The sequence below is a fragment of the Podarcis pityusensis genome (genome assembly GCF_964106645.2).
Source record: "Podarcis pityusensis genome assembly, chromosome: 2".
Taxonomy (NCBI): Eukaryota; Metazoa; Chordata; class Lepidosauria; order Squamata; family Lacertidae; genus Podarcis; species Podarcis pityusensis.
In genome coordinates this window covers 122,355,300-122,376,537 of record NC_138029.1, presented here as the reverse complement: position 1 = coordinate 122,376,537, position 21,238 = coordinate 122,355,300, and the positions used below count along the sequence as shown (strand labels likewise).

Here is a 21,238-nt window from a genome sequence, read left to right as displayed (position 1 = left end):
GCTGCAATTTGCTACTTCTAAAGAGGTTTCTCGCAGGTCACGGTTCTTGTGCAGAAATGGAGAGCCTGGCCTCTAAACAGATTTCAGTAACCCAGCGTAGAAATTGTAAGGCCAAAGCCCATTAACCTGATCAGTTATAGGCGGTCCAGTCCTCTCAGTCAATAAATCAGAAGCTGGGAACCAAAGGTGTCCCTCAGTCTGCATACACATCCTACATATAATAGAATCACAGAGCTAGAAGGGACCTTGAGGGTCATCTAGTCCAACCCCCTGCAACGCAGGAATCTGCAGATCTCCCATACGGGGACTGAACCTGCAACCTTGGTGTTACCAGCACCGTGCTCTAACTGAGCTGTCATTTCTGCCAATGCAAAAATCCTGGGAACTGTAGTTTGCCAAGCTACAATTCCCAGCACCCTTAACAAATGACAGTTTCCAAAATTCTTTCGTGGAGGTGAAATGTGTTTTGAATGTATCTGAAGTGCACACAGCCCCAGATCAAACCTTGAATCAAAACATGATTCCTCCTTGGCTTCTCCTTTGCGAGACACACAAGAGAGATGATCCGGCTGCCTGCCCTTGCCCTCCACCTTGAAATCTTCCCCGTCCTTAGCCACCTGATCTTTTAAAGTTTAAAAGCCACACAGATTGAACTCTCTTGCGTGCCAAAGCAGCGCTTTACCACTAAGCAGCTCTGGCGGCTTGGGACTTCCAAGGGTTAAAGTGAGCTTATCTGGATTCCTAGAGAGGAAGGGAATTAGGAGGGCGGGGAGGAGGAGGAGGGTCTGGAGTCTTGCAGAGAAAGAGCGTCTCCCCCCAAAGCCCCTGCCTGCCTGGATCTATCACTTTGATCAGGGTGGGAGGGAGCCCTCTGTTTGTCTCAAGCACCCTTCTGAAACCTGGCGGTGAGTCGACCCCCCTCTAGTTTGTGCATTCGGGTTCAGGGGAGTCCCTGGGCTGCAGGGGGAGGTTGCAGAGAGGGGTCTGTGCAGCCGATCCATCCACGGGACGCCCCCAAATTTGGGGGTGGAGGTTCGCCCTCTCTTTCCAAAGCCAGAGGGCCCCTTTTGAAATAGAGAGTGAGGGGGGGTGTTAAAACTGATCTGCATGGAAGTATTTCTTCAATTGCACTTTGATTAGAATTTACACACACACACACACACACCAGCAATTAATCAGGCAGTGACATCAAGCCTCCACTCATTCAGACATCCAGCCCTTCAGAAGAGGTGGAGGGGGAAATCTTTTTTGAGATCTGCTAAGAAAGCATTGCTGATCAAAAGCAGCAGAGATCCAGCTGTTCGGAAGAGAAATTAAAATAGACACACAGAGCAGTCCCAAACCCATCAGAGCGAAGGGCTGTGGGGTGAGTCGGTGGGCAAGTATCAGCTTCCTTCCTTCAGAAGGGGTTGGAGTACAAAGTCAGGCTTTTGAAACAGGTGAGAATGGGGTTTTTAAACCACATAGGATAGGCACCTGCTGCCCCCGAACTGTGCAAGCTGATCATTATAAGAACAACTGTTTAAGAATTGGCGCCTGAGTTGGATTTCCCCTCCCTGTCACTTTTCCATTGTGTGTTGTTTTTCCCCAGATTGTAAACTTGCAGGCTGGGACTGTATTGTTTCAGTTCACTGCTTTGTAAGTCACTCCAGGAACCTTTTTAGCTGAAGAGTGGGGTTAAGGTAAAGGGACCCCTGACCATTTGGTCCAGTTGTGACCGACTCTGGGGTTGCGGCACTCATCTCGCTTTATTTGCCAAGGGAGCTGGCATACAGCTTCCAGGTCATGTGGCCAGCATGAATAAGCCACTTCTGGCAAACCAGAGCAGCGCACGGAAACGCCGTTTACCTTCCCACCGGACCGGTACCTATTTATCTACTTGCACTTTGACTTGCTTTCGAACTGCTAGGTTGACAGGAGCAGGGACTGAGCAACGGGAGCTCACCCCGTCGCGGGGATTCAAACCACCGACCTTCTGATTGGCAAGCCCTATGCTCTGTGGTTTAACCCACAGTGCCACCCGCATCCCACCAAGAGTGGGGTACAAATGCCTAAATAAATAAATACTTGGAGGTGCCAGGACTTGAACCTGGGACCCTGTGCATGCAAGGACTTAGGGATGAGGGGAACGGTGGCTGGCAACTTTCAGAAACAAAGGATGACAGTGTTAAAGAGAGGGAGGGTGCCCCAAGGGGAAGGAGTGGTAGGGAACAGACCAGTAGAACAGATACCGCACCTTCTTACATTCAACCAGACTGCTGCTATTATTATTATTTAGCTCTATTGCCTGCCCTCACTAAAATGCCCCACGGTGGATTACAGCAATACAGAATATATTTGGTTGCTAGCCAGACTCATCCACATTTTCCCTGTCCTGGTAGTGTAATAATTCTATAGCTAACAATAATTCAGTGGCTTGCCTTTTCAGGACTTGGTAGCACTTCTACTTAGGATTGTCTTATTCTTGGAGACAGAAACTGGAAGGAGACAAAGGGGTTCTTTTGGTTCTGTTCAGTCCTTCCATAAAAGAAGTATCAAAGATGGATGAGGATTTAGGAAGTTGTCCCAGTATCATCCAGGCAGGGAGCAGCGGAGGATCCTGGGACAGAACCCGACTGAAGATCCCGGGTGAGGAGGACACCCTTAGCTCACATGTTGAGCACCAGCAGTTCAGGCATTTCCACTACCAAGAGGCCGAAGGACCCCGAGAGGTTTGCAGCAAACTCCACCGTCTTTGCCACAAGTGGCTGATGCCAGAGCGACACACTAAGACTCAGATCCTGGACCTAGTGATCTTGGAGCAGTTCCTGGCTGTCCTTCCACTGGAGATGGAGAGCTGGGTGAGGGAGTGTGGAGCAGAGACCAGCTGTCAGGCGGTGGCCCTGGCTGAAGGTTACCTCCTCAGCCAGGCAGAGGACGAGAAGCAGAGAAGGCAGCAGGTGAGAGTGTTTATCCTGGTACTTCCATATGATTGTCAACCCTTTTCAGGAAAGCATCCAAGGATATCCGGTAACCCTGAAGGTTTCTTCCTCTCTCATTCCTTCTTTTTATTCTTCTTCCCATTTGGTCTTTTGAATCTTTGTTGCTCTTTCAGGGAAAAGATCTATTTGCAAAAATGGATGTTGATTTCTCCGAGTGGGAGAGGACTCCATCAGACACCAGACAGAGGCCACTGGGTAAGGGTTGATGGGATCCATCTCAATATGGTCCCCCAAATTCTAATGTGAAATAAATATGTGGGCTCCCTTAATTTTTGGGGTGAATGACCCTCTTCTCCAGCCTTTTTCCAGAGATGAAAAATGTCTTTATTTACAATGTTTTGCTATGTTATCCATGGAGACCTGCACTTTGACTTGTGGTCAAAAGCTGATACATTAAAAGAAGTGCTTTCACATAATATTAAATGGGTTTAAACACATATAGAGTCATACCTCGGGTTAAAGTAGCTTCAGGATAAGCATTTTCGGGTTGCGCTCCGCGGCGACCCGGAAGTAACGGAGCGCGTTACTTCCAGGTTTCGCCACGTGCGCAGAAGCTCAAAATGACGTCATGAGCGGAAGCGGTGAATTGCGACCCGCGCATACGTGGACGCGCGTTGCGTTCACTTCAAGATGTGAACGGGGCTCCAGAATGGATCCCGTTCGCATGCAGAGGTACCACTGTATTCAAAACTCTTGACACATAAGCCTTTTTGTAGTTCTTCATACTGACTTCCCACCAACTTTGTCTCTTGCAGGTGATGGCGTGATGCTGGCAAGAGCTCCTAAGCCATCTCCTCTTCACAGCGGAGGGAAAGCAGCTTCTGTGGCACAAGATCAGGTAGTGGGGCAGATCAGTGTGGGGAGAGAGGCTGGGGGCAGCCAGGGCACCTCTGTTCCCTCCTCACCTTCCGTGGCCTGAATGAATCTCTCTTACCACTTTGCTGCTTTGAAATCTGTCCTTGGCAAAGTCTCCAGAGGGTGCTGAATAGAAGTAGTTAATGTTTATGCTGTCTGTGAGGGGGTAAATGTTTTCTTTTTATTTTAGGATTCATTGTCCTTTGAAGATGTTGCTGTGTATTTCACAGATGAGGAGTGGGCGCTGCTGGATCCTGATCAGAGAGCTTTGCATAACGAAGTCATGGAGGAGAATTGTGGGATCATGGCCTCTCTCAGTAAGCCTCCCAACTGAATCATAATATCAACTTTGAAAATAGTTACATGTGTGATGTATCAACAAAATTATCATATAACTCAACTGTGCCACCTATAGCATCTGGATTCTATATGCCCCCGCATTTAACATTGAATGAACAGCAATCTATTGTTTCATCTCAGAATATACTTTGTCCAATTATGTCCTTTTAAACAGAGATCAAATGGGTCTGAACTTCCCAGGCCTTTTGAAATGTAAATTTCGGAATTGTTACGGAAGTGGAAGTAGCCTCTCAGTCATTTTCTGGTTGGCGAAAGAGACCACTGACATCAGAAATGAAGCAGATTTCATGATTGTGCCAAACAAGTATCCATCTCAGGAAAGAGGTGGGCTTTTGCTAGTATCAAATTCCCATAACATTTTAAGCTTTTCCCCTCCTGGAAACATCAGGACAGGAGTCCAAATACGCTCTCTTTAACAACCAGCCATGTTCAAGGAACTGCACACTTGCTCTAAAATCGAAGACAGGTAACATGTAACAAGCAAAGTTAGACTGGTTTTAGTAAGAAAATTGTGTTTTGTTTGATTGTGCTTTTTGTGATGGATGGACCTTGGAGACCCAGAAACCAATCTGGGCTGAGTGGTGTGTCAACCAATCAGGAGGGAATGGAGAGTTAAAAGATAGAAGCTGACAATTTAACTGTCAGATAGGGCTTGGATTGGGTTTAGAAAGGTCTTGGCTAGAGATTAGCCGAGTGTTTTGGGTTTTGCTAGGCATGGCAGCCCATATCATTTCCCTGAGTAGAAGGAAAATATCCTAGAAGACGGTTGGAAGTGTTTTACTTGCTTAGTAGAACAAATAGCCATTCTAGGGCCAAGTAGAAGAAGTAGCTATTTCAGGAGGAATCAGTTTAATTAGAAACAGATTTAAAGTGGAAGTTTTGAGTGAAATTATTATTTCTGTAAAGTTGATTTGACTGAAACAAAAGTGTTGTGCCTAATTAGAGTAACCATTAAGCTTTAACCCTCATGGACTGTATATGAAATTTTAGTTTTGTTTCCAATGTCCCTCAACCTTACTTTGATCCTCCGGTTGAGGGATAAGCGGCCACAGGATTTTCTTCCACATTACTAGGAGTCCTTGCTGCTGGGTATGTGTAAATGCTACCAAATCACGAGGAACTAGACATCTCAGTGTTACTGACAGGGAGTGTCAATGTTTTAAAACACCTAAAACCTGGTCATGTTACCTCACTCCAATATTTTCTGAGGGAGCTTGCCAAAATTATTTATATTTTGAAATTTGGCTTAGCTTTGTTTTATAGGCTACTGTTAACGGGCATCTTTTTTTCTCACAACAACCAAATCCAACAGTGTAGCACACCAGCTCTCAGATAATGCTAGCAACTCTGTGCAATAAGATCTGCCTCCCATGTAAGTCCCTTCAGTTCTTTCTTTCTCACCGGCTTTCCAGGGGTTGGACTAGATGACCCTTGGGTCCCTTCCAGCTCTTATGATTCTATGGTATGTTCCAGTAATGTAGGTCTCCATTGTCTCCTAAAGCTCTAACAAATTCTATCTCCATTGCAGAAGGTAACAAATTGGAAACAATGAACCATGAGAAAATCCACACAGCGGAGGAGCCATCTAAATATTTAGAGTGTGAAGAGATCCTGAGTCAGAATTCCCACGAAAGAACTGCCATCAGGGAGAAACCATATCACTGTTTGGAATGTGGGAAGGGCTTCAAGTGGAAGAAAAGTCTCACTTCGCATCAAATAATTCATACAGGGGAGAAGCCATTTGAATGCTTGGAATGCGGGAAGAGCTTCAGCTGGAAGGAAAGTCTCACTTCCCATCAAAGAATCCATACAGGAGAGAAACCACATCAGTGCTTGGAATGTGGGAAGAGCTTTAATGCAAGCAGAAATTTGCGGCGCCATCAAAGAATTCACAGTGGGGAGAAACCATATCAGTGCTTGGAATGTGGGAAGAGCTTTACTAGAAGCACGAGCTTCCGTTGTCATCAAAGTATCCACAGTGGAGAAAAACCGTATCAGTGCTTGGAATGTGGCAAAAGCTTTACGAGAAGCATATACTTCCATCATCATCAAACAATGCACAGTGGCGAGAAACCGTATCAATGCTTAGAATGTGGAAAGAGCTTCCGCTGCAAGAGAAGTCTCATTTCCCATCAACAAATTCACACAGGGGTGAAATCATAAAAGCTGTGCCTTCTGGTGTAACCAAGTCCTGGTTTTCTCTCCATCTTCCTCTCTTGCAAACTTACTGTGGGCACTTAAACATTACACTTGTACAAATACTGATAAGACAATCACTTTAAGCTTTCCAGTTCTAGTGGTAAGGGGCAAATGATGAGGAAGAGAGAGGAGGCCACCAGTTGCTTCCTGATGGCCCTGGAAGTTGATTGGTTGGGGCAGAAGTGCAGAGGAGGTGAGTGGAACCATTCATTGTTGACAGTTGCCCTCCAGCCAGAAAACTTCAAGACCCGCATTGCTGAAGCAAACTGTGAGGTTACCCTCCTTCAAGATTGTGTGTGGAGTACTTTCTTTTGTGGGTTGAATTGTCTGAGGGCACCTGGTGAGAGGAAGTAGTACAAGGGGGAGGTGTTTACCATTCCACCCGCACGGGACGCGGGTGGCGCTGTGGTCTAAACCACTGAGTGTTTGGGCTTGCCAATCAATCGTAATTTGAATTGGCACAACAGGGTGAGCTCCCGTTGCCCTGTCCCAGCTCCTGCCAACCTAGCAGTTCAAAAGCATACCAGCATGAGTAAATAAATTGGTACCGCTGCGCCAGGAAGGTAAATAGCGTTTCTTTGCGCCCTGGCTTCCATCGTGGTGTTTCGTTGCTTCAGAAGTGGTTTAGTTATGCTGGCCACATGACCCAGAAAGCTGTCTGTGGACAAACGCTGGCTCCCTCATCCTGAAAACTGAGATGAGCGCCGCACCCCATAGTCAAATTTGACTGGAATTAACTGTCCTTTACCTTTACCTTACCTTTTACCATTCCACCAATTCTTTGGTGAGAGATAGCAACCTGCTATTTAAACACAGTGCATTCTTAGGAAATTGTTTGTTAGGTGAGCATTCTCAGAACAAGTCAACAATTTCATTTATTCCTATGGGGAAATTTCTAATGTGTTCTCAGCCACATAATTTTGACCCCCAAATGACAGAAAAACCCAGGAAAACTCTGAAACCTTGCGGAAGGCAAACAAGGAAGGGGGAAAGACCCTTTTATTTATCTGCTCTCTCCCCCTTCCTCCCCTACTCCCACCATGGTTTCTGGTGAAACAGCTGCTGGGGACCATCAACACATAAAAAGTAAGGCTTGTTTAATACTTATTGGTTTACACAGTACTACACACAGGTTTGGCTGTTACGATATCTGAATCTGTGGTGTGTATAGTGAGGTTTAGGTACTAATTATCATGTTTGGATAAGTTAATTTTCATATAACAAGCGTTTGGATAGCAGGACCTACGTGTATTGTCAGTGAATGTTTTCATTGCCTCCTTGATGTGTTTCAACTATCCTTTTGTTCAGAGGAAGGTGTGGCTGATGACATTAGTTACAGATCGAGAGTGAGATATTGGAGTGTTTGGATGGTACGTCTGTGGGTATGTCTGGATGTGTGAGTGGTGTGTGAACAGAGTGACATTGAATGAGCAGTACGTGTTATATGATCTTTGTAGATGTAAGGTTGAATTTAGGTGTGATCTGTAGTACTTTGTGAATCAGGGGGCTGATTTGGAAGGCTGAAGACTCTAAAATATTCCCTGACTCTAAATATGTTTCCAAGTGTTTGTTCTTAAAGTTTGAAATGGTTTTGTTTTTAAAGATCGTATTGTTTTATCCAGTGCTCTCTTTTTTTAGGAGAAAAAGTGCCTGTACTCACCATGAGCTTGGTACAGTAAGTGCCACACTTTTTAGCACTTGGAAAAAAGAAAGGTGCCAGTACTGTGTACCCTTGAGTACCTCAGAAAAAAGCACTGGTTTTACCACATTGCAGTTTTGTTTAACATTGCATTGGGTAGTATTATATTGTAGCTTCTCAGTTTCATTGCTACATGGTTTGTAATAGAAATTTAATAAATAATAATAATAATAATAATAATAATAATAATAATAATAGTTAGCCAGCTAGGGACTGTCTTAAGTTTAAAGCAGTATATAAATATATAAAATGAAATAATAAATACAATAAATAAAGGTGTCTTGTTTTGGTTCAGAAGAGGCCCCTGCTGTCACTGTTGCTTCTTTACTAGGACAAAAGTGTGGTTTCCACTTGTTCTCATTCTCTTCCTCCTCCTCATTTGCAACAAAACAGTGGACATTTAAACATGACAGTTGTATAAAACCTTAGGGTGGCATTCAATTATATTTGTGCTCCTCGTCCTGCATGCATCCATGCCATCCCCAGATCTGCTCTGAAGGGATGAGGGAGCCCCATAACAGAGTGGTGGAATCCTTGGAGAGTTTGACTATGACCTAGGGGACCAGGATTCACTCAGTCACAAAGCTCACTGGATGATCTTGGGCCAGTCATGGTCTCTCAGCCTAACCTACCTCCCAGGGTTGTGGTGAGGATAGCATGTGGAGGCATTGGCACCATCTCCAGGGGCCTGGGCATAGCTGTCAACTTTTCCCTTTTCTTGTGAGGAATCCTATTCGGAATAAGGGAATTTCCCTTAAAAAGGGGGAAAATTTGACAGCTATGGGTCTGGGCACCCACAAAAAAATTTGCTGTGGGTGCCCAGCCTCCACCCGTCACCTCTGTGGCCGCTGTCGCCCACTGCCAAGAAGAACCTTGTACACCACCGTAGGTGATAAATAAATGTAATGGGTAAATATAAGGGGTGTGTGGGAGCAACCCCTTCCATTGCGCAAGGAGAAATCCTAGCACAAAAGAAACGTTCTCTATAGTGCTACCTTGAAAGCAACCTTATTGGCTCAGGGAAATGTCTTAGCTTGGTTCAGAGTGGCTATCTAGCCTGGGCCTATCCCAGAACAGCCATTTATCATACCCTCCCTTACCCAAGCCTAACACTTGGAGCAAGAGTGTCCTTTAACTCAAACCACTAAACACTTTTGCTCTCAGCCTCCCTCCTGCCATGTTCCCTGTTTGCCTTATGTCTGTCACCTTATAGGGTTCCTGGCTCTGGGCTTCCAAAACCTCAAGCAATCTCCTAACAACTGGTAAAAGGTAAGGTAAAGGACTCTGCTGGCGCCATATAGAAAATTATATCTGTGACTGACTTTGTCGCAGTCTTGGTAGCTTGGCCAGACATGAGGACGTAGGAACAAGTTATTATTATAGTAAAAGCTGGTTATAACACGTTCTTCTGTGGTTTGTTATCAATAACACTTTGCGTTTCATAACATGTGCTTATAAGTCTTATTCTGAATCCTATTCCTATCCAATCTTGCCTACTCACCACTCAAACCAGCCACCTTTTCCCTTTTCCCTCCAAAACCCAATTGTCTTTTTCTTGCCCACCCACCCACCTGTTCTAACTGTCACACTTCAACCTCAGCCAATCAGCACAGAACAAACCCCATCATTCCATCCCTCTCTCCCTCCCATCCCCCTCCCTTATGTGTTTTAATAGAGAAACCCGTACAAGTCAGTTACAATGGCTAACGGCACAACATCTGCTGAAGTCCATGAGGGTACCACCTATTAAATACATGCAAGGTTGTTGCTTGAGTTGGTTAAGTCTACTTAAGGGTGCCACACCGGAGGCGAACAATTGAAATTGAAATACTTTATTGTCACTTGTACAACTTGTATACAGTGAGATTACACAAGCACCCCCCCACTCAGTTCTCTTAGTCTTAATTCCCCTCGTTTACTGACGCACACCCACCAAACCCAAAAGTCAGTTGCCCTGTTGTTATCTTTTCATTCAGCAGCCTAACAGCCCAGGGATAGAAGCTGTTCTTTACCCTGTTGGTGCGACTTATCCTGCTTCTACATCTTCTGCCTGAGGGCAGGAGATCAAGAAAGTGCCGGCCAGGGTGTGAATCATCCCTGAGAATTTTCCTCACTCTCCTGAGGCAACGTTCTTCCGCTATTTCATCCAGTGGATTCACGGGACAGCCCATAATATCTTGTGCTGTATTCACCACCCTCTGTAGGCACTTCCTATCAGTTGATGTCAAACCAGCATACCACACCGTGATGCAGTGTGAAAGGACACTTTCTATTGTGGACCGGTAGAAGGAGATCATCAAATGTTGATTGACATTTGGGAGCAAATAAATTTCCAGACCTATGGAAAAAAATTATTCCCCTCCCTAAACCCTGGAAAGGCTTGCTCTAGCCCAGAGCTTTCCAAACTGTGTGTCATGACACATTGGTGTGTCAGCGGCAGTTTGTAGGTGTGTCCTCCTCCTGGCATTGGAAAGCGGTTAGGTTAACCTCTGGTTTGCTAGTAAAACGGAATTATTATTATTCTTATTAATTGAGTTTATATACCGCCCTATATCTGAAGGTCTCAGGGCAGTTCACAGAAAATATCACAACATATATAATCAGAATAAAAACAACCCCCCTAACAACCCCAAAATTACCGTTTCGCGACACAATGCATGTCTAAAACATGTGTCACTAACATGAAAAGTTTTGGAGCCTCGGCTCTAGCCAAAGATCTCTCTGGCAGGTTGATACGTCACAATGGAGGGTGTGTTACCGTTACTTAGCAACCTTGGACATGGAACCTCTATAGACACATGCATTTATTATATTATAATGTAGAGAGAGAGAGAGCTTTCAATAGATTAAGCTGCATTATCTATTTCCATTTTCCTTTTTATATATATATATATATAAATTCTAGGGAATGCAATTACCAAACTTGCCCCATTGTGCAATAGAACTTTGTTTGGGCACCCTCCTCAAATCTGCTATGGAGGTTTGGGGGGGGAACCCCTAGAAACTATCATTTGGATAATTTACCGCAGCTCTTCTCTCCCAAGCCCCCACCCCGCCCAAAAAAACTTAGCTTTCCCCCATCAAATATATTAGAAACCTTCCAGCCTTGTGGGGAAAGCTAATTTTGCGGCTCTGCTGGGGCAGTTATGTCAAGAGTGGGTGGTCTCGTGTTTTCTCCATGTTAGTTAGAAGCCACAACTCAGCAACAAAGTATTGTATAATAAATCAAATCCACCCGCCCCCCAAAGCTGCAAGACCTGCAGGCAGGGGCAGCATTTTATTTCAATTTTGTGATTGCAGTGGGGAAACGTCCTCCCATTCACCGAACCACTTCTTATGGCCGTTTCGTTTTTGAACCTGAAGTGTCCCTGAGATGTTAAAAATGCCCATCTGTGCAGTGTGTGCGCGGTGCTCTTTTCCTCTTTGGCTCCTGCTTTGAGAGAGATGCAGACAGAGAGGTGGTCCAGCTGTTTATCCTCCTTAGGGTTAAAATGAACTGAACTAGATTCCCAGAGAGGAAGGGGATTTTTTTGGGGGGGGGGAGAGAGAAGTGGGCGAGGTCCTCCACAGCAAAAAGCACCTCCTTCCAAAATCACTTCCTGCCTGGATTCTCATTTGAAGGGGCGTGGGTCTGTGAAAGTGGCCTTTATTTCCCCAATTGATGCAACCCTGGCTCTTCCTGAAATCTGGTGAGTTTTGTCACCCCTGCTCCATTTTGTGAATTTGATTGAAGGGGGGGGGGGTTCCAGGGCCGCAGTGGATCAGCTGTTCCAGTGGGGATCAACCACAACACCCAAGCCAGAGAGCGGAATCTTCTTTCAGCCCCCTCTCTGCAAAGCCAGGAGCCCCCTTTTGATACGTTGTGGGTGGGAGAGCATTTTAGGTGGGTCTGCAACACTGAGTTGATCTCCATGGCAGGGTGTCTTCAACTGCAATCGAAATACAGCACAATTAATGCCCTGCCCCACCCGCCCCATGCTCCCCCTTTTGATATTTTTAGGTGCCAGTTTTCCATTTTAATTTGGTTAGAATGAACACCTCCTCCCACACCCCCACACCCTTACCAAGGCTCACGACTGACATGCATATTCCCATTCAGAAATGCAACCCCCCCCACGATGTAGAGGGGGACCTTTTCAGACTGAGTACAAAGCACACACACACACCCCGGAAAACTACTGGCAGTATTTTAACTGAAGAAATCTAAGCCAATTTCTTGCATGGTAGAAAGGGTGTGTAAGGGAGGCTGTATTTCACACAGGTGCCCCGGCACCGTGAATAATAATCCACAGATTCCCAGTTTCCTTTGTAATTTTATTTTAAAGGAGAGTTAATTCCTAGCACATGTAGAAATATGAGGCAAAATGTATAATTTTAACTTCTTCCCCCCCCCCCCTCTTCAGAAACTAGCCTTCTCCCACCATTTGGTTATCTGCTTTGCCCCTCCCTGGAAAAATTCCTCTAGACCCCCATCACCTGGAAATCCATCACAGTGGAAACTAAAACAAAACAGATAAATGGCACATTCCAAATCTGTTTGCACATTGATGGGGTGGCATCACTTTATCTGCCGCCCCATGAATCACACCTGCTGGGGGAGAAGCAGGGGCAGGCAAAAAGCATATTGAGGGTGAAAAATGACTTTAAAAGCCATAGATGAAAACCAGGCCTAGTTAAAGATCCATGGATATAATGGTGGAAGACAGCTTGATAAAGATGCGGTGTGTTTTTTCTGGCTTATGAGTTTGTGAAGGAGGACATGCATAGCTCCAGACATGTACAGTAGGTAAAAGGTAAAAGTAAAGGACCCCTGGATGGTAAAGCCCAGTCAAAGGCGGCTATGGGGTTGCAATGCTCATCTCACTTTCAGGCCGAGGGAGCCAGCATTTGTCCAGAGACAGCTTGGGCGGGGTATAAATATTAAATATTATAAATTATTATTTCTGGGTCATGTGGCCAGCATGACTAAACCGCTTCTGGTGCAACGGAACACCGTGACGGAAGCCAGAGCACACAGAAATGCCGTTTACCTTCCCGCCACAGCAGTACCTATTTATCTACTTGCACTTGTGTGCTTTCAAACTGCTAGGTTGTCAGGAGCTGGGACAGAGTGACGGGAGCTCACCCCGTTGCTGGGATTCGAACTGCTGACCTTCGGCAAGCCCAAGAGGCTCAGTGGTTTAGACCACAGCGCCACCCGCATCCCTATGTACAGTACAGGATATTGCAATCCACAGTTGAAGTCAGTAATCTTTCTGAATACTAGATACTGGAAACAACAGAAGGGGTGTGGGCTCTTGTACTCAGATCCTGGTTGCAGGTTTCCCACCGGCCTCTGGCGAGCTACTTTGAGAACAGGGTCCTGGATTGCATGGGTCGTTGGCCAGATCCAGCAGACTCTTCTTATGTCCTTACTTTGTTATGTTCTCAGGGAAATGTGACAGTGTAGTAATTCTATAATAGAACAATGTCTTGGCTTTGTAGGACTTGGCAGCGCTCCCATTTAGGACAGAGAGAAATTGGCAGAAGGCAAAAGGAGTCTTTCTGACCTGTTAGAAGCTTCTGTGAAAGAAATATGGGTAAGGAAGACTCAGTTGCCGCTGAAGCAGGAAGAGGACATGAGCCCATCAAGACTGGGAGCGGTGGGGGATTCTGGGAAGAAACAGTGCAGAAGATGCTGGGTAAAGAGGACAAGCTCAACTCAGATGTACAATGCCAGCGTTTCAGGCATTTCTACTACCAGGAGGCTGCGGGGCCTCGAGAGGTTTGCAGCCAGCTCCACCGTTTTTGCCATCAGTGGCTCAAGCCAGAGCAGTGCACGAAAAATCAGATGCTTGACCTGGTGATCCTGGAGCAGTTCCTGGCTGTTCTTCCACCAGAGATGGAGAGCTGGGTGAAAGAGTGCGGAGCGGAGACCAGTTCCCAGGCGGTGGCCCTGGCTGAAGGTTTCCTCCTGAGCCAGGCAGAGGACAAGAAGTGGGAAGAGCAGCAGGTGAGAGCATTTAAAGTAGATAGAACCAACATGAGGGCAGATATCCTGAACATTTATCTCTCAAAATTGTCCCAACTTTTCCAGGAAAGCATCCAAGGAAGGATAGCCAATGCCAGTATTTTATTTTATTTTCGCCTCTGCCACTCTTTTTCTAATCCTTCTGTCCATTTGATGTCTTCAATACTTGTTGCTGTTTCAGGTAAAGGGTCTGTTTACAGAAGTAAGCACTGGTCGTCCTGAGGCAGAGAGGTCTCCACTGAATACCAGACAGAGGCCACCAGGTAAGGATCACTGTTGTATCTCCATTTGGTGTACCTCTCTCCATTGTGAAATAATTATCTGGGCTCCTTGATCCTTTGAGAGAAGACACTTGTCTCCAGCCTTTCCCACAACTCAAAAATGTGATTACTTGCAACATTCCTCTAGTTTATACACGGGGACTGCACTTTGTTTTGCAGCCAAGAGCCCAAAGGGCAAGAGATGCTTTTTCACACAACTGAAATATAAAATGGGTAGAAACACTTAGCAGGTAGGATTTTTCCCAAGGCCCAAGTATAGTTAAGACATACATCGCTGAATCTCTGTGTTGTGCTACCAGCTTCCCACTTACCTATTGTTTCTCCCAGGTGACCAAACAATGCCAGTAAAACCTCAACAACCACTTCATATTCACGGTGGAAGGGAAGCAGCTTCTTTGACGCTGGATCAGGTAAGGGGACAGGTCAGTGGGGAAAGAGACTCCTCTGCTCAGCTCCCCGAATCTCTCCATCTCTTCATTTTTAAAAAGCATTTTTAAAAGGCTACTCAAGGAAGGTTTAAATGCGGAGAATAAATGATTATGCAGAATAATGATATCACAGAGCAATGGATGAGAGGAATAATAAATCAGTAATCATAGAATTGTAGAGTTGGAAGGGACCCCAAGGGACATCTAATCCAATCTCCTGCTATGCAGGAATCCTGCCCACAGCCATCCCTGGGTAGGCTTGAACCACCAAGCTTCTACAGTGGTATCTTGGTTCATGAACTGAATCCGTTCCGGAAGTCCATTCGACTCCCAAAACCATTCGAAAACCAAGACACAGCTTCCGATTGGCTGCAGGAACTTTCTGCACTGAAGCGGAAGCCACGTCGGACATTCAGCTTCCAAAAAACTTTGTAGCTTTAGAAGCTCTAAGCCCTTAAAAGATTTTGGTCCCCCCCCCTCCATATATAGCTAAATCAAAATATAAACAATAGTAAACCATAAAATACCGTATTTTTTGCTCTATAAGACTCACTTTTTCCCTCCTAAAAAGTAAGGGGAAATGTGTGTGCGTCTTATGGAGCGAATGCAGACTGCACAGCTGTCACAGAAGCCAGAATAGCAAGAGGGATTGCTGCTTTCACTGCGTAGCGATCCCTCTTGCTCTTCTGGCTTCTGAGATTCAGAATATTTTTTTTCTTGTTTTCCTCCTCCAAAAACTAGGTGCGTCTTGTGGTCTGGTGCGCCTTATAGAGTGAAAAATACGGTAATTTATTATTTTTTGAAATGAATCAAAACCTACAGTAAGATGGAAAATAATGTTTATTTTTGTATGCTTCCACTTTATTTATATTTGGGGGGTGTCTTCCCTACTTCTTCTAATTGCAAAAATCATGGTAAATGTGGCAATGGAAAATTTTCCCCCTTTCTTTGATGCTGTAAGGACGTGCTTATTTTGCTTAATAGTTAATCTAGCCCTGATTTGAGGTGCCATGGCAGTCACGGGTTATATCTTCTCCTAAAACATAGACATATGTAAAATTTTATCCACAAAACCACACAACAATTGGTAGTAGATAACCTTTATGCTATCTTTGAGGAGGAAGAAATGTTTCTTTTTCTTTGCAGGGTTCCGTGACCTTTGAAGATGTAGCTGTGTATTTCACGGACGAAGAGTGGGCGCTGCTAGATTCCAGCCAGAGAGCTCTGCATAACAAGGTCATGGAGGAGAACTGTGGGATCATGACCTCTCTCAGTAAGGCTCCTGTTGGGGTGTAATATCTATTTTGAAAACCAGAAGCTTGAACTGGGGTACATTATTGAGACCTGAGTGGCGGAGTTGGCTGGGCCACTTTTGATTCAGCTTTGCCCACCCAAATACTTGGTGGGATTATCAGCCCAGACTGGAGGGACAGGGAGGAGATGTTTCTGTAGTTCACAGGAGTTCATTTACTACCAAATCCCTCTCTCTTGGTGTGTGGGACTGGACTGGAGGCCCTTCATCTGATGCTGGGTCAAAGAGATAGGCTAGAGATGTTGTTGCTCTTCAGCCTCCCCAACCAAGCTGGCTGAGTTTGTTTCGGGTGTGATGCTGGAGGTAACTTCAGTATCCATGCTAAGAATTCTTCAGGATCGGCTTGGGAGTTCATGGCCTCCATGGGCAACCATAGACCAGAGGTTCTCCATGCAAATTACATCCTCTGCCAGTGAATTATGGGGGCTATCCTTTTTATTTTTTATTCTATGACGTTTGTATCATTATGCATGTGCTTTTGTTCCATATACCTGCACAACAACCTTGTAACCCAGGCTAAGCTGAGAGAGAGAAAGAGAGAGAGTGTAATTCAGCCCATCAAATGAGCTCCATCCCTGAGATGGAAACGTAAAGGTAAAGGGACCCCTGTCAATTAAGTCCAGTCGCTGACAACTCTGGGGTTGTGGCGCTCATCTCGTTTAAAGGTTGAGGGTTAAACTGCTAGGTTGGCAGGAGCTGGGCGCTGAACAACAGGAGCTCACCCCGTTGCGGAGATTCGAACCGCCAACCATTTGATCGGCAAGCACAAGTGACACAGTGCCACCCACGTCCCTGATGGAAACAAAACCCAGGTCCAAATCCAACATTCTGTAGAACAGCAGATGTCAGCAACAGAGGCAGTAAGATCTGCCTCTCATCTAAGTCCCTTCAGTTCTTTATCACAAATGTTTATTAGCATTGTTCAGTAATTTGGGTCTCCATTTCCTCCTAAGGCTCTAATGAGTGTCTGTCTTCTTTGCAGAAGGTGATGAACTGGAAATGAAGAATAAGGAAGACCACAACAAACTCCTCACAGTGGAGAAGCCATATCTAGAGAGTGGAGGGAGCTTTGGCCAGAGTCTTGATCTTCACAGAGGGGAGAAACCATATAAGTGTTTGGAATGTGGAAGGAGTTTCACTTGGAAGAAAAGCCTCACCTCTCATCAAAGAATTCATGCAGGGGAGAAACCACATCAATGCTTGGAATGTGGAAAGAAGTTTTATACAAGCACAAATTTCCATCGTCACAGAAGAATTCACAGTGGGGAGAAACCATTTCAGTGTTTGGAGTGTGGAAAGAGCTTTAACAGAAGCACAAACTTCTATCGTCACCGTGTTATTCACAGTGGGGAGAAACCATTTCAGTGTTTGGAGTGTGGAAAGAGCTTTGTTCGGAAGAGTGATATCACTTCCCATCAAAGAATTCACACCGGGGAGAAACCATATAAATGTTTGGAATGTGGAAAGAGCTTTATTCAGAACTCCCAGCTCACTTCCCATTTAAGAATCCATACAGGGGAGAAACCATATCAATGTCTAGAATGTGGAAAGAGCTTCAACAAAAGCACAAACTTCCATTCTCATCAAAAAATCCACAGCGGGGAGAAGCCCTATCAGTGCTTGGAATGTGGAAACACATTCCGCCAGAAGAAAAATCTCACTTCCCATCAAAGAATTCACAGTGGGGACAAACCATATCACTGCCTGGAATGTGGAAAGAGTTTCCGTCACAGCATTGGCCTTACTATACATCAGAGAAGCCACACAGGAGAGAAACCGTATAAATGCTTGGAATGTGGAAAGAGCTTCTGCAATAGCTTAAGCTTTATTATACATCAGAGAAGCCACACAGGAGAGAAACCATATAAATGCTTGGAATGTGGAAAGAGCTTCAGTCAAAGCTCCAAACTCACTTCCCATCAAAGAATTCACACAGGGGAGAAACCATATAAGTGCTTGGAATGTGGGAAGAGCTTCCATCAGAAGTCAAATCTTACTTCCCATCAAAGGATTCATACTGGGGAGAAACCATATAAATGCTTAGAATGTGGAAAAGGCTTAAGCTGCAAGAAAAGCCTCACTTCCCATCAAAGAATCCATGTACAAGAGGAATCATAAAAGTACTTGCCATCAAGTTTTTAATATGCAGTTGGATGCAGACTGTGTTGTTGGAAAAGGTTTTGTACAATTGGAAAGCTGACGATATGCTGTTTAAAAAATAGGGGAGGAGGATTAGACACAATAGACATTTGTGTTTATTAAGCACTTAAATGAAAGGCAACATCAGGGACAACATGTTCACAAATTATGTAAGTGTTCAAACAAATCACCCAAAGTGTTCCCAAGTCATGTTGCTATTTTCTCCAGATTGGCCAAGTTTTTAATTTTATCTCATGTGTGCCCTCCCTCTCAGTCATTACTGAATGTGGATGTATCTATTGTAACACAAGTATATGTTGTAAAACATATTCTGTTTATATTTACTGTTATGTACACTATGAGTTAATGGAGGCTTCAATCTTCATAACATGGCTACTCAAAAACTGCAGTCGTTGAACCTAATAAGGAACTATAAAGCAGCGTTTTTAGGTCACAAGGATCAAATTGCAGTGGAACTGCAAGAAAACGTCCTAGATGATTTCCCAACATGTTTAATATTATCAATTATTATTTTTCTGCAGTTCAACTTTTTGAAGCTAGGGTGTGTGTTATACTGAGAAGTGCTTTATATTCTGGCAAATGTGGTGATTAATGCATTGATGATATTCTGTGTTACTGTATTGTATTGGTATTTTAATTTTGTACCAGTATTGTAGTAGTACAGAAACATGGCCTCAACAAAGTTCTTCATGAGTGGAAACAGTTTTTCCCTTTAATTTTGCTTTCTTGAAGGAGTGTTACATTCACCATTTCCCCAGATCTTTTTTCCACACACACATGAGAAACAGAAAAGGAATTTCAGCTGGGTATGAGAGGCGATCCAGTTAGTGAGCCAGACCAGTGAACTGCTGCTAATCTATTAATCCCTTTTCGCCTTGCCTTACTAAACTCCGCCATCTCCTAGTCAGGCCTTTCCCAGCTGAGGCTGAAGCCACATTCACCCAACAGTTTATTCCATTTTCCCATTTCCCTAACTGTTAATTTCCGCCTTATATCCGAGCTTTCACATGATGTAAAATCAACTTCCGAAAATATAGTGCAATATAATGTTCATTTCTGAGTGATTGGCAAACAGATTGTTTTTCCTGGAGCCAGTAACATGGAAATGATCACCACACTTGCCCTATATTCTACTATATTTCTGAAAGTGGATTTTGTGTCATGTGAAAGCTCATAAACAATGCGGAAATTAACAGGAAAACATCGGGAAAACAGAATAAACTGTTGTGTGCATGCAGCCCGAGATTATCCAGAAATCCTCTGCAAAAGCTTCATTTTTTGTAATCGGCAGAGAATACAAAATACCATCTTGCAGATTGTCAGGGACTGGCCGGGCTCTGAGGCGTGTGACGGGGCCGAGGGGGTGACCCAGGAGAGGCGACCAGCAATTTATGGGGTTTGGTGGTGCCCTCAAGGCGGGAGTCAAAGCAGGGAAAGGAGGAAGAGTCAGGGCAGTTCAAAACAGTGGTGGAAGAAGAGGCTGCTCAATGTCAAGACAGGTCAGTAGACTCCCCAGCTTCCTTGCAGGGGAAGTCTCAGGTTGCAGGCACGTAATCCCTTGGGAGGGTATATATCTCCACCATTCTTCGGCTTCCAAGTTTTTAAAGCCCCAAAGTAAAAGCCCAAACTAAACTGTCTTGAAGTTTACTTCAGTTGCCCCCGAACTACAGAAATGCAGCTTGATTCTCCTCTCCAAATATTCTATTATTATTTTCACAAACTTATACAAGAAGCAACTATCAATACTGGGTGGGTGGGATGGTTGAATATTAAAATGCAACTTAATTTCCACACATGTAGGCACACTAAGCAAAACAAAAACCCCTACATTTGTATAACCTTTCCCCCCTTAATTCAGGCACAAAATTAATTGTTCAATGGAAAAGCACAATAACTTCTGTGTGGCATTTGCTATCCGATATACTTCCTCTACCAGCGTTTCCGTGCGCTGCTCTGGTTCGCCAGAAGTGGCTTAGTCATGCTGGCCACATGACCCGGAAGCTGAATGCCGGCTCCCTCGGCCAGTAAAGGGAGATGAGCGCCGCAACCCCAGAGTCGGCCACGACTGAACCTAGTGGTCAGGGGTCCCTTTACCTTTATACTTCCTCTACACATTGAGGTTCCTGTTGCACCCAAGAGCTATCTCACTGCAGTAAATCAGATCCATAGGGATTATTTTGCTTTGATTCCTGCACAGAAGGGAGTTGGAATTTAAGATGGCCCTTGGGGTCCCTTACAGCATTGTAATTCTATATGGGGCGGCAACATCCTCTTCCCAAGTGACCAGCTTTTTCTTTGCACCAACTGGAACTTGGATCCACTAGCTCTGCTCTGCAAATGTATTTTGGGGGAGGGATCCCCCTAAACCTTAAAAATTAATAAACGGTAGCATTTTGATAGCTTCAAACACTGAAGGAGCGATTGCAGACCAGTGGAACAATACAGGCTAAGCTTCCTTTCCAAGGCAGTGACTCACCTTGGATAGAGGCAAAAAGGTGTTGATGACCCAACTGAAAAGGAATTATTGGGCCTGGACAGGAGGTTGCCAAGGTAATGGGCTTCAATAATAATAATAATAATAATAATAATAATAATAATAATAATAATTTATTTATACCCCGCCCATCTGGTTGGTTTTCCCCAGCCACTCTGGGCGGCTTCCAACAAAATATTAAAATACATTAGTCTGTTAAACATTAAAAGCTTCCCTAAACAGGGCTGCCTCCAGATGTCTTCTAAAAGTCTGGTAGTTGTTTTTCTCTTTGACATCTGGTGGGAGGGCGTTCCGCAGGGTGGGTGCCACCACCGAGAAGGCCCTCTGCCTGGTTCCCTGTAACTTGGCTATGTTATTCCAGAGCTGCCTCACCCAAAGCCTGCTTTCATCATTATCATCATTACTTATCAGAACCAGAGGGGAAAGGAAAATAGTGTTTTGAGAAAGGTGTGCTGGGAA

At 44.7% G+C, this 21,238-nt stretch overlaps 2 protein-coding genes and 1 long non-coding RNA gene across 6 annotated transcripts; 2 read left to right on the top strand and 1 right to left on the bottom strand.

Moving 5' to 3' along the window:
- Positions 1–520: 520 nt before the first annotated feature.
- Positions 521–6,948, top strand: LOC308469865 (putative zinc finger protein 75C). 2 transcript variants are annotated; one of them, XM_080992914.1, is made up of 6 exons: positions 521–905; positions 2,516–2,939; positions 3,095–3,176; positions 3,737–3,819; positions 4,027–4,153; positions 5,725–6,948. In XM_080992914.1, exons 2-6 carry the CDS (start codon positions 2,541–2,543, stop codon positions 6,357–6,359), a joined length of 1,326 nt encoding a protein of 441 aa, XP_080849040.1. In that variant the 5' UTR covers positions 521–905; positions 2,516–2,540; the 3' UTR covers positions 6,360–6,948. The 2 variants fall into 2 exon arrangements, with proteins under 2 accessions (XP_080849040.1, XP_080849039.1); XM_080992913.1 differs by having other exon boundaries at positions 524–905; positions 2,429–2,939.
- On the bottom strand, positions 6,499–9,767 carry LOC308470244. The gene is made up of 2 exons (XR_013982296.1): positions 8,893–9,767; positions 6,499–8,792 (listed from the first exon to the last, which is right to left on the bottom strand). It is a non-coding gene; the product is annotated as an uncharacterized lncRNA (long non-coding RNA).
- Positions 9,768–9,832: 65 nt separating this feature from the next.
- Positions 9,833–18,970, top strand: LOC308469585 (uncharacterized protein). Of its 3 annotated transcripts, none has more exons than XM_080992259.1 (6): positions 9,833–9,855; positions 13,579–14,086; positions 14,286–14,367; positions 14,713–14,795; positions 15,960–16,086; positions 17,108–18,970. In XM_080992259.1, exons 2-6 carry the CDS (start codon positions 13,670–13,672, stop codon positions 18,241–18,243), a joined length of 1,845 nt encoding a protein of 614 aa, XP_080848385.1. In that variant the 5' UTR covers positions 9,833–9,855; positions 13,579–13,669; the 3' UTR covers positions 18,244–18,970. The 3 variants fall into 3 exon arrangements, with proteins under 3 accessions (XP_080848385.1, XP_080848386.1, XP_080848387.1); XM_080992260.1 differs by lacking the exon at positions 9,833–9,855 and adding an exon at positions 11,291–11,783; XM_080992261.1 differs by lacking the exon at positions 9,833–9,855 and adding an exon at positions 12,146–12,887.
- The last annotated feature ends 2,268 nt before the right edge of the window (positions 18,971–21,238 follow it).

Excerpts from the sequence above, each read along its gene's own strand:
- LOC308469865 (XM_080992914.1), top strand. The coding sequence starts at position 2,541 with ATGGATGAGGATTTAGGAAGTTGTCCCAGTATCATCCAGGCAGGGAGC. Across the intron at positions 2,940-3,094 it reads AGAAGCAGAGAAGGCAGCAG|GGAAAAGATCTATTTGCAAA; the intron begins GTGAGAGTGTTT and ends TTGCTCTTTCAG. Across the intron at positions 4,154-5,724 it reads TGGGATCATGGCCTCTCTCA|AAGGTAACAAATTGGAAACA; the intron begins GTAAGCCTCCCA and ends TCTCCATTGCAG.
- LOC308469585 (XM_080992259.1), top strand. The coding sequence starts at position 13,670 with ATGGGTAAGGAAGACTCAGTTGCCGCTGAAGCAGGAAGAGGACATGAG. Across the intron at positions 14,087-14,285 it reads AGAAGTGGGAAGAGCAGCAG|GTAAAGGGTCTGTTTACAGA; the intron begins GTGAGAGCATTT and ends TTGCTGTTTCAG. Across the intron at positions 14,368-14,712 it reads TACCAGACAGAGGCCACCAG|GTGACCAAACAATGCCAGTA; the intron begins GTAAGGATCACT and ends TGTTTCTCCCAG.